The 12,225-nt window shown below is 37.9% G+C and overlaps 1 protein-coding gene across 4 annotated transcripts; it reads right to left on the bottom strand.

Annotated features, from left to right (window-relative positions):
- Positions 1-467: 467 nt before the first annotated feature.
- Positions 468-11,197, bottom strand: vegfab (vascular endothelial growth factor Ab). 4 transcript variants are annotated; one of them, XM_077234793.1, is made up of 8 exons: positions 10,514-11,197; positions 9,328-9,370; positions 8,544-8,740; positions 7,919-7,995; positions 7,531-7,563; positions 5,353-5,412; positions 2,971-3,117; positions 468-2,380 (listed from the first exon to the last, which is right to left on the bottom strand). In XM_077234793.1, exons 1-8 carry the CDS (start codon positions 10,679-10,681, stop codon positions 2,359-2,361), a joined length of 747 nt encoding a protein of 248 aa, XP_077090908.1. In that variant the 5' UTR covers positions 10,682-11,197; the 3' UTR covers positions 468-2,358. The 4 variants fall into 4 exon arrangements, with proteins under 4 accessions (XP_077090908.1, XP_077090907.1, XP_077090909.1 ...); XM_077234792.1 differs by having other exon boundaries at positions 2,971-3,114; positions 10,514-11,190; XM_077234794.1 differs by lacking the exon at positions 5,353-5,412.
- Positions 11,198-12,225: the final 1,028 nt, after the last annotated feature.

Below are 12,225 nucleotides of genomic sequence, written 5' to 3'. Positions count from 1 at the left end.
GTTTCCGTGATTTAGAACAGCTTCATTGAAAAGTTTCCTGACGTTAAACCCAACAACAGGAAGCAGAAAATGCTGAGAAATGGGATGTGGCCAATGCAATACGTTACAGTATGTATGGATACAATCGAGACATGCAGGAGCATCATACACCTGTTTTCTTTGGGACCAATTCTTTGATGACAGTTTCAGGTTAAACCAAATTATTTGCAGAAGGCGATTGGTCCACAAAAAGTAAAAGTCAAAAGTTTACAAGAATTAATATCATAGATGCTCCTATATTTTCATGTTATCACTGTGAAGCTGCTTTGATACAATCTGTATTGTAAAAAGCGCTATATAAATAAAGGTGACTTGACTTGACTTGACTCCTGAATGGCAATGATGCTTGTGGAATCATAAATTAATCAAGATTATGATTTTGAGGTGTTTTGACGTTATCGTACAGTACAGATGCATCAAAACTGTGAAAGTTTTCAAACAAAATTTTATAGAAAAAGAGCAATATATTTTGAAAATAAATATGCTGTACTACATTACACGGAAACAAAAAGATGTTAATATCCAACATATTTACATAGAGTAAATAAATAATGTTTAAACTGTAAAACTCCAATCAAACAAGACCACATTTAAGCATACCGTTTCAGCTTGTTAGATCTTATTATAGTAGAAGAAAATGGTGGCATGAGTTTGGCCTATATTTACATTTGGCTGCCATATTGTTATTCAATACGTATGTCACACTGACATCAAGACGGTTTCGTCAAGACTGCTTCGCCAAAACGTACTCACACATACACGCACACAAACACTAGCCTCGTATACACACAAAATCACATTTACACAGTTGGTTAGAGATCACACGGCACACACACACACACATCTGCAGTAAGGTGGCAAAGTCAAGGCAGTTGGCAACATAACTCACTGATCAGTTATAGGAATGTTTCTCTGTTCATCTACGGAAAATAAAACAGGATGAAAAGCTTTTTCATGGAGCTTTGCAGACGAAAAAGGACAAGAAGATCCATATTAACATAACACTGCACATAAATAGGTCAAATTAAATACAAAGAGATAGAATACTGAAAATATTCAGAAAAAATAATAATCATAAATTACTAAATTGGACTAAAATTCCAAGACTAGCTGAAACGACAACATAAAACCTAGCACAGAATTGTCATCTTAAAGGGATAGTTTACCCGAAATTTTTTATTTTGTCATCATTTATACGCCCTCATGTCGTTCCAAACCCATAAGACTTTCGTTCATCTTCGGAACACAAATGAAGATCTTTTTTATGAAATCTGAGAGCTTTCTGTCCCTCCACAATGTTTAAATGTGAATAAAAGCCTAAATAAAATCTGTTCATCAAATAAAGCACTTGAAACTCTTCAGAAAATTTGAACTAAACCAATCGATTCATATGGATTCGTTTTATGATCTCTTTATGAAATTTTTGAAGCGTCAAAGGATCAGCTGTGTAGTTGTCAATGGAGGGACAGAAAGCTCAAAAAGATCTTAATTTGTGTTCCGAAGATGAACGATAGTCCTACTGGTTTGGAACGACATGAGGGTGAGTAAATCCTTTTTGGGTGAACTATCCCTTTAAATCCCCAGTGGTGTGAAAGCATGGAATCTAATCACACAATCTATTCAAAGTGGTTTCCAACATGTCAAAGAATGAATATCCCTTTAAGGAGTGAATATGATCAAAATCCTCTTGAGTTTGCCTCGTCAAGGTCAGAGCTCTGGTGCAAACATTTACCACAGCACCCAGCAGGTTTCCATGGCATCACTGTGTGACATTCCAATGGCAGAATCAGTTTGGTCTACCATCAAAACTCCAGTCATTTGTCCGTCTATAAAAACACACGCATTGTGCTCAGTGTTCAAGTACTGGGAGGAATGATTCCACAGCGTGTAGTGGACGCTGACGCACTTTTGCAGTCCTCCAAATGTTTTGTTTGCGCTCGTTTACATTTAGATTCACATGAAAAACTGCACAGCAGACCCAAATCCAGTGATGTGTTTCGTTGAGTACGACTTTACGCACGCCAGCCAAGATCAGAAACGTTTACGTAGGTCTTTTGCGAAGACCCTTTAGCAGCAAATCAAATCCTGTGCTTTCAGTCTCTCGGTTCACTTAATACACACATGAAAATCATGAAAATATACAGACAGAGCATTTCATTGACTATTAACCCCCCACCTTTCCCAACCCCTTCACTTCATTCTCTCAATATCTCCGTGATGGAAAAATGAGACCAAAGGTCAAAGCTGAAAGTTCAAAGTGCTGTGAATTATTGGTGAAATATTCCTTCATGTCAGAGTCCATTCTGAAATCTGTTCGGTTCACCTTCTTGGTTTGTCACATCTGGGAAAGTAAGTAGAAAAATCACAAATGAAATCTCTATAACATCTCAATTGTTTTATCCTAGACAGGAAGAAGATTAAACCTTTGCTCAAGGTTCCTGCCAAACAAAGGCTCCTTCTGACAAATAGAGTATCTTACATATATCTCCTACATTTTCAGAAGAGATCAATGTCTCAAACTGTACTCTGATTTACCAAGATGCTACATTTACCAGACAAATCATTTTTACACTCTTTCAATAGATCAACATATCTTTCAGTTGTTTAGGAGAAAGATCTGAGACAAAGCTTATATTTAAAGAAGCAGCAACTGACACTTTCAAGGGAAAAGGGCAGAATGAACATTCTGCCAAAAATCTCCATTTGTCTTCTACCCAAGTAAAAACGTCGTAGGGTTTGATACAATGTGACAATGAGTAAATGATGACAGAGTTCACTTGATCTCTGACTGAACTATTGCTTTAAATGAAAGATTAACCTCTGAGCAACATATCTTTTGTCATGGGATATATATGAAAATACAAAAACAGGAAGGCCAGTCTTGCACTAACATGTGTAAATACACAAAAAAGTGTACATTTACAAACACACCTGCAGGTCCTTTCGTTGAGTTCTAGTTGTCTAGACCTGCAGTCGGCTTCAGAGTGTTTACAGGAGCACTGACACGTCTCGGGGTCTTGAACAAACAATCTTCTTCTCCTTTCAGAGCAAGTAGAACAGCAAGGCTCACAATGACTACTGAAGAGCGAGAGAATGAGAGAAAAGGAGAAGGATTGGGGAGATTACTGCTGACACATAGTAATGGCCATTATTAAACACTTTCACCCAAACATACACACACAGGCACTCAGTGAGTCAAGCAGTACACTTTTTGAAGCACCCTGGTCCGGTACCACGGTTTCGCCCCTTCTGAGGGTCCGAAGGGGTTTTGTAGAGTGTAAATAGCTGAAGTTATAGGCAGGATGTGGCCATGCACCTGCAAGCTCAGTTGATGTAGGAAAACAATAAAAACAACCACAAACTATTTAATTTTCACTCTTTCCATTTTAGAAAAGCATACTGGAATAAAAGGCAGAGAGAGAACAGTGCATAAGAATCCAGTGTTTCAGTTTATTGCTTCTTGTAGTGTTGGATCTATGTCATAAGGACACATGTACAGCGCGAAATGATGGACTCCAAGATTCACACGCATTTGTGCCAACTGACCTTGTTTGAAGCCAATATTGCTCTGAGGACAGGCTTATCAAAACCACATTCTAAATTCTACATTTAACCCTGACCTGACTTTAAATCACAACAGTGTAAAGGCCTATTTACACAAAGAACGATTGGCATGTAAAACATGCACAAGACTTATAGTTTACCCATTTATGTGCTTTGGCCACTTTCTTGACAGGAAAAATGGACAGGAATATTGCGAGAAAAGGCCTGTGTTAGGGAAATGTCTTATTTATACTTGCATGAGCACCACATCTCAATGATGTTCTTAGTATTAAGTCACAATAAGATTTTAAATCCAAACATGAAATCCAAATCTTCTCAGAGAATGTCATAAATTCAATGTGAATAGTTGTGGTGCAAACAAAAACATACTTTCATGATCTTTGTTTCGACAGGCCTTAAATCTAATTTATTTATTTATTTATTTATTTATTTTTATATGAAAACCCAAACCCCAGCCCTCAGAAAAATACTGACCTCAAAAGCATCAGTCTCACAGGAGCAGATTGTCCTCATGTACGCATTTCTTTGAAATACATTTGACTTTCCAATTACTGGGAGAAGCACCAAAGTAAACAGGCTGTTTGACTTTCGTAATGCTGTGCTTGCGTAAAACAAAACTCATAGCAATGAATAAAAAAAATAAAAATCTCACACAATCCTTCTCATATGTCAGAGAGGACAGAACAATGTGAGGATAATAGTCATAATACAATAAAAAAATGTGAGAACAATAATTCACATTCTAAAAACAGGAAGTGGCACAAACAAGGTTTTGTTTCCAACAGAAATATTGTGACAAATTAGTACCATCAACAGAAAGCCATGCTGAGTAGGTCAGGTAAGTTTTTATGTCGGCTACCTCCCCACTGCTCACCTCCACCAATCATAGAGCTTGATTTATTTATTAGGTCCTGTGGCACAAACTATAGAGCGCAACTGTACGGCTCCAGAAATAGAAATCCCATTCAACCCCCCGAAATAGAAATCCCCCCCCCCCCCCATTGAAAAACAGATAGACCTACCATGAGTTCATTTTGCTAGGTTGCTTCTGAGGCCACTGACTGTCCATTCCCATAAAGCATTGCTAATGACGAAATCCAAGGAGTCTCCATACCCACAACCAATATATGTCACTACTATACAATAAAAACCTCATGCCAAATTGTATCATCTGTATACAGACTTGTCAGACTTGTTAGTGTATTGTGGCTCTTGTTTGGATTACATCATTCACAACGCTGTATGGAATGAATAGTACACTCTCTCATAAGAGACTACTTTTTTCCAAATACTTGCTTTGTTCAAATCAAAGGTTGTATGATTCATCTTGGAGTTGAATGGTTTGGTTAAAGGCTTAGAACGCTTTACCGAAGATGCCTAAGGAGACTGAATGGGAAAACAATTCTGACTATAAAAGTGGACAGTCACTGTTGCACTCTACTGGTTTGTACCTTTTACAAAAAAAAATCCTAAACAATTTGGCCAAACGTTGTTTATGTTAATAGTTTTAGCATGTGCTTCTGCATTAGTAAGGCAAGCTCTGTGAGAGCAGAGATCGAGCATGTGGTTTTGTGGTATGGTGAGTTTGAATTAAGTGGCAGAGGAGTTAATGGATTAATGGCAATTAAAACCGTCCGACAGAAATACACTGATTAAAGTAGGCATAAAATCTCCTCCCAAATTATTTTGACGACCAAAAGCGCCACACTCAGGTGCAGGTGAGAAGAGGCAAACGCAGAGGTGACGTACAAATCCCGCTTTTTTTCACGGTTTTTCTTTCTCTTTTGGCCTTTGCCCTTCCGGGGTTTTCTGGAAAAGGGAACATGACAAACAAAGAAGAACATCGAAAAACAAAAACTGAATCGGAGTTGTTGCAAAAGATCATCCACACAGTCAGATTGCAGTGAACGTAGTGCTAAAATGATCCAGATGGAAACATCAGTAAACATGTCCCACTAAAACACAACTTTCTCAAAACAACTTTCTCTTCTTATTCTTGTATTAGTGCCTGACACGACAGCAAACTCCAGGGGCGTTTGAATTTGAAATAAAAAGCCAGCCAGGCTCTGGGAAAATTCACCAATAATTCAGAATCTCTCTCACGAAGCAGTTTCAATAAATAAACAAGGCATTAAATCTTCAAAAGCATCACTAATGTTAACAGGATTCCTGGCTGGTGCAAAACACAGACAAACCGATTTAAATTGAGCCAAAACTCAAAGTCTACTGGCGAGATTGAACTCTCTTATATTAGTGAAGTCTAATGGAAACCGTCAAAAGCTCTCTTTCCTTATAATGAGAATACTGATCAATCAGCAAATCAACACTCAGTATTAGCGGCATACACGTACATTTATCTTTCAGATAGCTGAGAATCCTGGCATATCACGTCAGACACGTCAGGCAGCAAGAATGTGAACTTTCCCCTATCTCGCAATCAGAGTACAAACTGATGTGCTGCGATCTCTTTAAAGTTATTTGCATTAGTGGTTGACCAAAATGGGCTTTTCAATGCTCTAAGAAAATAAGCAGAGATCAGGGTGGCCGACATATGCAATATTCACTAATAATATTTGAAAACGTTTAATTGAATCAATCATTTCATAGGCATTTCTTACAAATGATACGAAGCTCTTTAAACAGAGAGTCAGGACTATAAAGTTGAATTTGCTCCTGTACTCGGCTGACAAATCAGGCTGGTTGTTCTCTACGATTAAATTCATTCTTTTCATAGATCAAATTCAATCATTGTCATCAGTGTCTGTGGACAAGGTGCTCTGTCGTAGAACAGCCTCTGTGTCAAAGGGCCACTTGTTTACCAGAACCAGAAAGCATTTAAACTTTTTAAACCCCTAGAGATAACCTCTGACCCGTAACACATCAGCCACAAGATCAACACCCTCAACTTCAGTAAACTTTCAAACACTTCGGCCCACATTCTCTGGTGAGAGGGAGGCATTGAGAGGGGGTTGACTGACCGCTGCAGTATCTCTGAGGAGTGGAAACGGACTCATAAACAAACGCTGAAAACATTATCTTATCACCGGATGTAAAGACACTTCAGAGATGACAAATCTCTCTGTTACCTCAATGAACCTCAAATCAAAAAGCAGAGCTTAGTCGACGATGAGATGAATGTAGGGCGAGGGCATTGAACTAGAGGGCGATACTCGCACACCTGTTCACGCAGCTCTTCACACACCTGAGGGGCTTTTTACACTTTTACACTTGAGAGAGCAACGTGCAACGACATGAAGACATTAAAAAGGAAGTGAGATCAGATAATGGTGTACGGGTCAGAGAGTATCTCAGTTCATCTGGAGAAGGCTGGATTAACAAAAGCAGTAGTTCTGGTCTTGTGCTAGGGCTGGGCAATATAGCTTAAAAAGGCTTTTAAAAAAAGTGTTGTTTTTTATTTCAATATATAAAAAATATTTAGAAAGTACATATATGTATAATAAAACGTATAATATATAATATGTATATAATATGTATAATTTATATTGCCAGCAAAGATATCATGCATACATTACATCGCCCAGTCCTAGTTTTAGCTTGGCTTTAGTTTGACAATGATAGAACTAACAATTTTCGAGATCTAAATCACCTGTTACCTCATATCATGTGTTTAAAAACAACAGTGAAGAGTTCCACTGTTCTCTCATGATCAGATTTTATGGCTTTATATAACATGAAAAGCAACGAGCTTCGATGAAAGGATCAGGCAGAAAAGGAAAACAAGAAGGAATACACCTAGCTGGAGATAAGAGTGACTGAGATAGAGGCAGAGAGATTAGGAAACAAGAATGAATGCAAGAATGATGGAGGGGAAAATGACAAAACAATGCGAGAGCAAAAGCACATACAGGCGCACACACACACACAGTGAACAATGTCACATCACCACACTAGAACAATGTCACTCACTTTTCTCTTTTCTCTGGAAGATCTTTTTTCAGCCTGAAAGAGCAACAAAAAGAGCGAGACATTACCTGAGTGAACGTGTTTGTCATGAGCACAAAAAAGAACAGACAAACATCCACTTACACCCCTCAGTTATATTAATACAGCTAGAAATACAATAACAGAGCAGATAATAGATGGCATAAAGAAGTGTCCCCAAAAGTTAGCGGAATCTGACAGCCTTCCTCTAGGGACAATCTTCCTTATAGTAAAGTCTTCAAAAGTAAAAAAACAAACAAAAACCTTTTTTTCTATGGAAAAGGTTTTCTTTCATGGGTAAGAAATAATTTGTCCCCATTCAGGTAACTATATGTATGTATGTATGTATGAGTGTAGAAATGAGGATTCTTACCGACACTGGCATTCACTGTGTTCTGAAAAACTCATGAAAAAGTCACCTTGATGACGGAGTGGTTTCAATCTTTTAATCTACAGAAAAAAGCAATAACAAACATTAAAACACCACATCATAGACATATCAGGCAGTGTTATTGTTAAAGGGACAGTTCACTAAAAAATGTAAATTTTGTTATAACAAAAGAAAATATTTTAAAGAATGTTTGTTATCAAATAGTTGAAGGTAGCCATTGACTTCCATAGTACGGGAAAAAAATACTATGGAAGTCAATGGCTACCGTCAACTATCTTTAACGTTTAACATAAGAAACATAAGAAACATTGTTTAACATAAGAAAATTAACTCATAAATGGTGAGTAAATGATGACAATTTTTATTTTTGAGTGAACTACCCCTTTAAGTAAAAGCTACATTCAACACTACCTAAAAATTGGCTACTCTCATTCAGAAGAAACCCTGTTAGCTTGGCCAAAAAGAGAGAGATAAAGGGTTTGAGTGTGGGAGACAAAGTAAAGGAGTGTAGGGTTTCCAAAAAGTAGACTTAACAAGATTCAGACAGATAGTGGGAGAATATAAAGAGAAAAAGAGAGCAACAGTCTGGAAGTTAGGGGTCTCTAACCTCCAAGGTAATGTTGTATGTGACGGTGGGGGTGCATTCCATCATCTCATCATTGCAGCACCCAGCACAGCGAGTGAGAACCACACAGGACGGTATGAAGATATGCTCTATGTCATCAGGGTATTCCTGTTGAATTTCCACCAGCACCTCCCGAGGACGACAAAGTGACTTGTTATACACCTCCATGAATGGCACCACTGCAAGTTAGAGAAAAAAAGAGGACAATCAGTTACTTGTTTGTTTGTTTTTTGCCAAAAACGTAGGACCTTTTTGGCCAAGAGTTGCACAATTTTTTCATGGCCAACACTGTTTGGAAATCAGGGAGCCCTTCTAGGAATTTGTGACTGGCAGGGGTGTCCATTTAAATCATGTACATTCCTTGTGTTGTACTCGGCCTACTTAACGAAAACAAAAGACCCCAAATTAGCCTGTGTGTATATTCTGCACAGCTGTTTGAGTTTTTTTTTTTTTTTTACATGAATAAGAAAAGCACAAACGTATTGTAATTAAATAATGTGTAGTCTGGTTCTCGAGGCTTAAAAGAGATTGAGCAATGAGCGGTTTGGCAATGCGTGATCCAAATGATCCCTTGGAGATTTGTGTGTTAAGATGTAAAACAAACCATACTGGATCGTGAGCTTCTAATAAATACAACAATTTATCCTAAGCTATACGGTGTCAGTTTGATTAAAGGCACAGCATTGCCCTCCTTAACCATTCCACCAGAGGGCTCTGTATGTGTCCAGTCTCAAGATGACACCATTGAGTTCAAGCAGAAACTCACCGTCATATGTGCTTTTGCCTCCCTCCCTGGGTATGTAGGCACTCTGTGGTAAATAAAACAACAACAACTTTTTGATAGAAATCCATATTTAAAGACTGTGTTCAGTTATACATATTTGTTCACAATCAATAATCAAGAGTCCTAACAGGTTTAACTAGTTATTCACCATGGCATCATCATTCAAGTTTTAGGATGATGCAACAAATTATCTAATTTCAATTCAAAGTCATGGTTCTTAAAAAAAAAACTAAAAACTTATTAGGGTTAGCTATCACAAAGAATGATCATTTGTGTGTGTGTGTGTGTGTGTTTGTGTGTGTGTGTGTGTGTGTGTGTGTGTGTGTGTGTGTGTGTGTGTGTGTGTGTGTGTGTGTGTGTGTGTGTATACTTAAACACTGATTTAAAAATAATAATAATTTTACTCAAGTGCACATAACATATAAAGCATTAACCTGTAGTATACAGAAAACTATATTAAAAAGAGACTAAAGACTTGGCCTTAAGAAAGCTCTGAGACTTGACAGTCTTTTGTCATAAGTCTAGTCTCAAATCAAAACTGGCCTTGAACTCTGCATTTGAGACTTGTGAACATGTCAGGTCTCACACTTCAGATTTTGCAGAAGCTCCATGGAGACACGTGCACTTCAATCAGACTGTCAAACTGAGTAACAGTTTTATTCTTATTAATCCATGCTCTTCCATATAAAGTTTTGCATTTTATCAAGAGTAAGTCTATTTGGTGAAGAATTTCTGAAGATAGGCTGAAATCATAACCTAATGATTTATATCTCTATGTTGGTGGCCGGTCCGTCTGAACTGTATACTGTAGCTGCGCCTTTAAAAGCGTAATAATATCACTAAGGTGGTTATGATAGGGCCTTCACCAAAATCGACAACAAACTTCCATACAATTGAATGAACTTGGGTTGCGTATATCGCTGGATTTCCCCGGTTGTAGCCTATCATGTATATGGTGTTAAATGGCTCAATGTGGGATGATCAGATTGGCTTGTTCACGTAATTTTGAAGAGCTTGGCAAAACATGGTCAATGACCTCGCAAGGGGAAACACAAGGACGTCCAATATAGTGGCGCAGACATTACATTCGAAATAACACTATTTCAAATTCAACCAATACCTCTGCGTCTTACTCTATGTGTACTATGCGTAAGGATATAAAACTTACCTTGACAGCTGAAAAATACAGAAGCGTCACAATAAATAACTGGAGCACGCGAACGGCAAAGTTCATGATTGAATTTATAAGGCGAATAACTCTTTTTAAAACCCTATCCGATGATAGGCGGACTTTAGCAAACGCATTGGTAAAGGTCTCAGAAAGCAAATTAGACATGAGTAAATGCTTCTTCACACGGGGTCCGACCTATAGGGGCAACAACAATCCCATGTTGGTCTCACAACACGCATGCAGACACCTGAGAGAGCGTGAGAGCCACGGAAAATATGTTATAACGCCTCTCAGCTGTTGCCGATTATTTTCAGAATATCCAGAAATATGAGAATCCAGGACGCAGGTCCTCTCACATTGTTGAGAAGTAGATCACTTTTTTCTTCCAAGGCTATTACAATCCACATCACAAAAGTAATCCCATGCTTAGCCTGCCTCCCGTCTCCAAGTGCATTGGGTTCATTGGGAAAGGGACGCAGAATGGCTAAGAAACTCAATCGCTGACAAAACTTTCAGTATTGCCCATACAGTGATACCAGTGAGAACACAAAGACGCCGAAGAGAGAATGCTATATCCAAGCGCACTTCTAGTTCCTACACATGAACACTGCTTTAATTCCGCTTCCTGTTTGATTTGTCGGCTTGATTCTCAAGTTCTCTCCCTTGCCGTTATGAATGATCACGGACGCCGCCGTTCCCCGGTTTTAACGAACAGCTTCAGCTGTCGGCCATTGGACGAGACACTGCGTGGGCGTGGCTATATGGCTATAATGGTGTCAGCGTGCCGTCCACTGTCTCAGTTAAGTTCAATGCGCAAATGTTGACTTATTGATAACTGTAAGAGCTTCTGTGAAACGAGATATCTCACTCTCTGATTACAGAGTGCTGGTATCAATTATGTTTTGATATTTTGTATGAACGGTATTACGGCTACTGTTTAATCTCATGAGCAAACAGTCATCCCTCTTATTGCAAGTTTGTAGCCTACATTACATGGCTCTCTGAAATAATTGATTTTGATTGATCAATTGCGCCATTCATCGGTCAAATATTTCTGAATAATGACCGTTGTCCATAGCGACGCATTATAACTGGTCAATCGTAGCTCAGCCAATTTTCTAATAAAATACTTTAAATTGTTTCAAAGGGATTTAATTATCCTTAAAAACTTATTATTCAAACATTTCATGTTTATTTGTTTTGTAAGTAGCTGTATAAAAAGTGGGACAATGTAGGCCTATAGTACATTATAGCAAAATAAACCAATTTATGATTACCTGTAGGGTCTCTACAGTAGCCTACATACCTTATTTGCTTTTTGTATGCGTAACAGTTTGATCCAAAAGTCAGAGAACACCAATGAAAAAATATATAATTATATAGCCTATATGTGGCCTTTTTAATACATGCATTATACGCATTATGTTATAGTTATAACAATAATATAACAATGAGTGAAAAAAACGAATTTCAGTAGCCTACTTGATGTTTCCCCATTTTCTTTAATAACAGCATGGAATATGGCAAATGATAGGGCTTAATATATTCCTATATTACATTTCAATATTTTAAATATATATTATATATATCAATAATTTATCATGTATGATAAGTAGTAATATCCGCCGAGTAGGCTAATGATAGGTCGTGCGTGCGGAGGCATAGCGGTCTACAATATGTGCGTAATCCCAGTTTGAATATCATCAGCA

The sequence above is a fragment of the Siphateles boraxobius genome, unplaced genomic scaffold (genome assembly GCF_051911475.1).
Source record: "Siphateles boraxobius isolate OS27281-9 unplaced genomic scaffold, OSU_SipBor_1 19, whole genome shotgun sequence".
Classification (NCBI taxonomy): Eukaryota; Metazoa; Chordata; class Actinopteri; order Cypriniformes; family Leuciscidae; genus Siphateles; species Siphateles boraxobius.
Note: the sequence above shows the minus strand (reverse complement) of the source record. Positions and strands in the feature narration are given on the sequence as shown.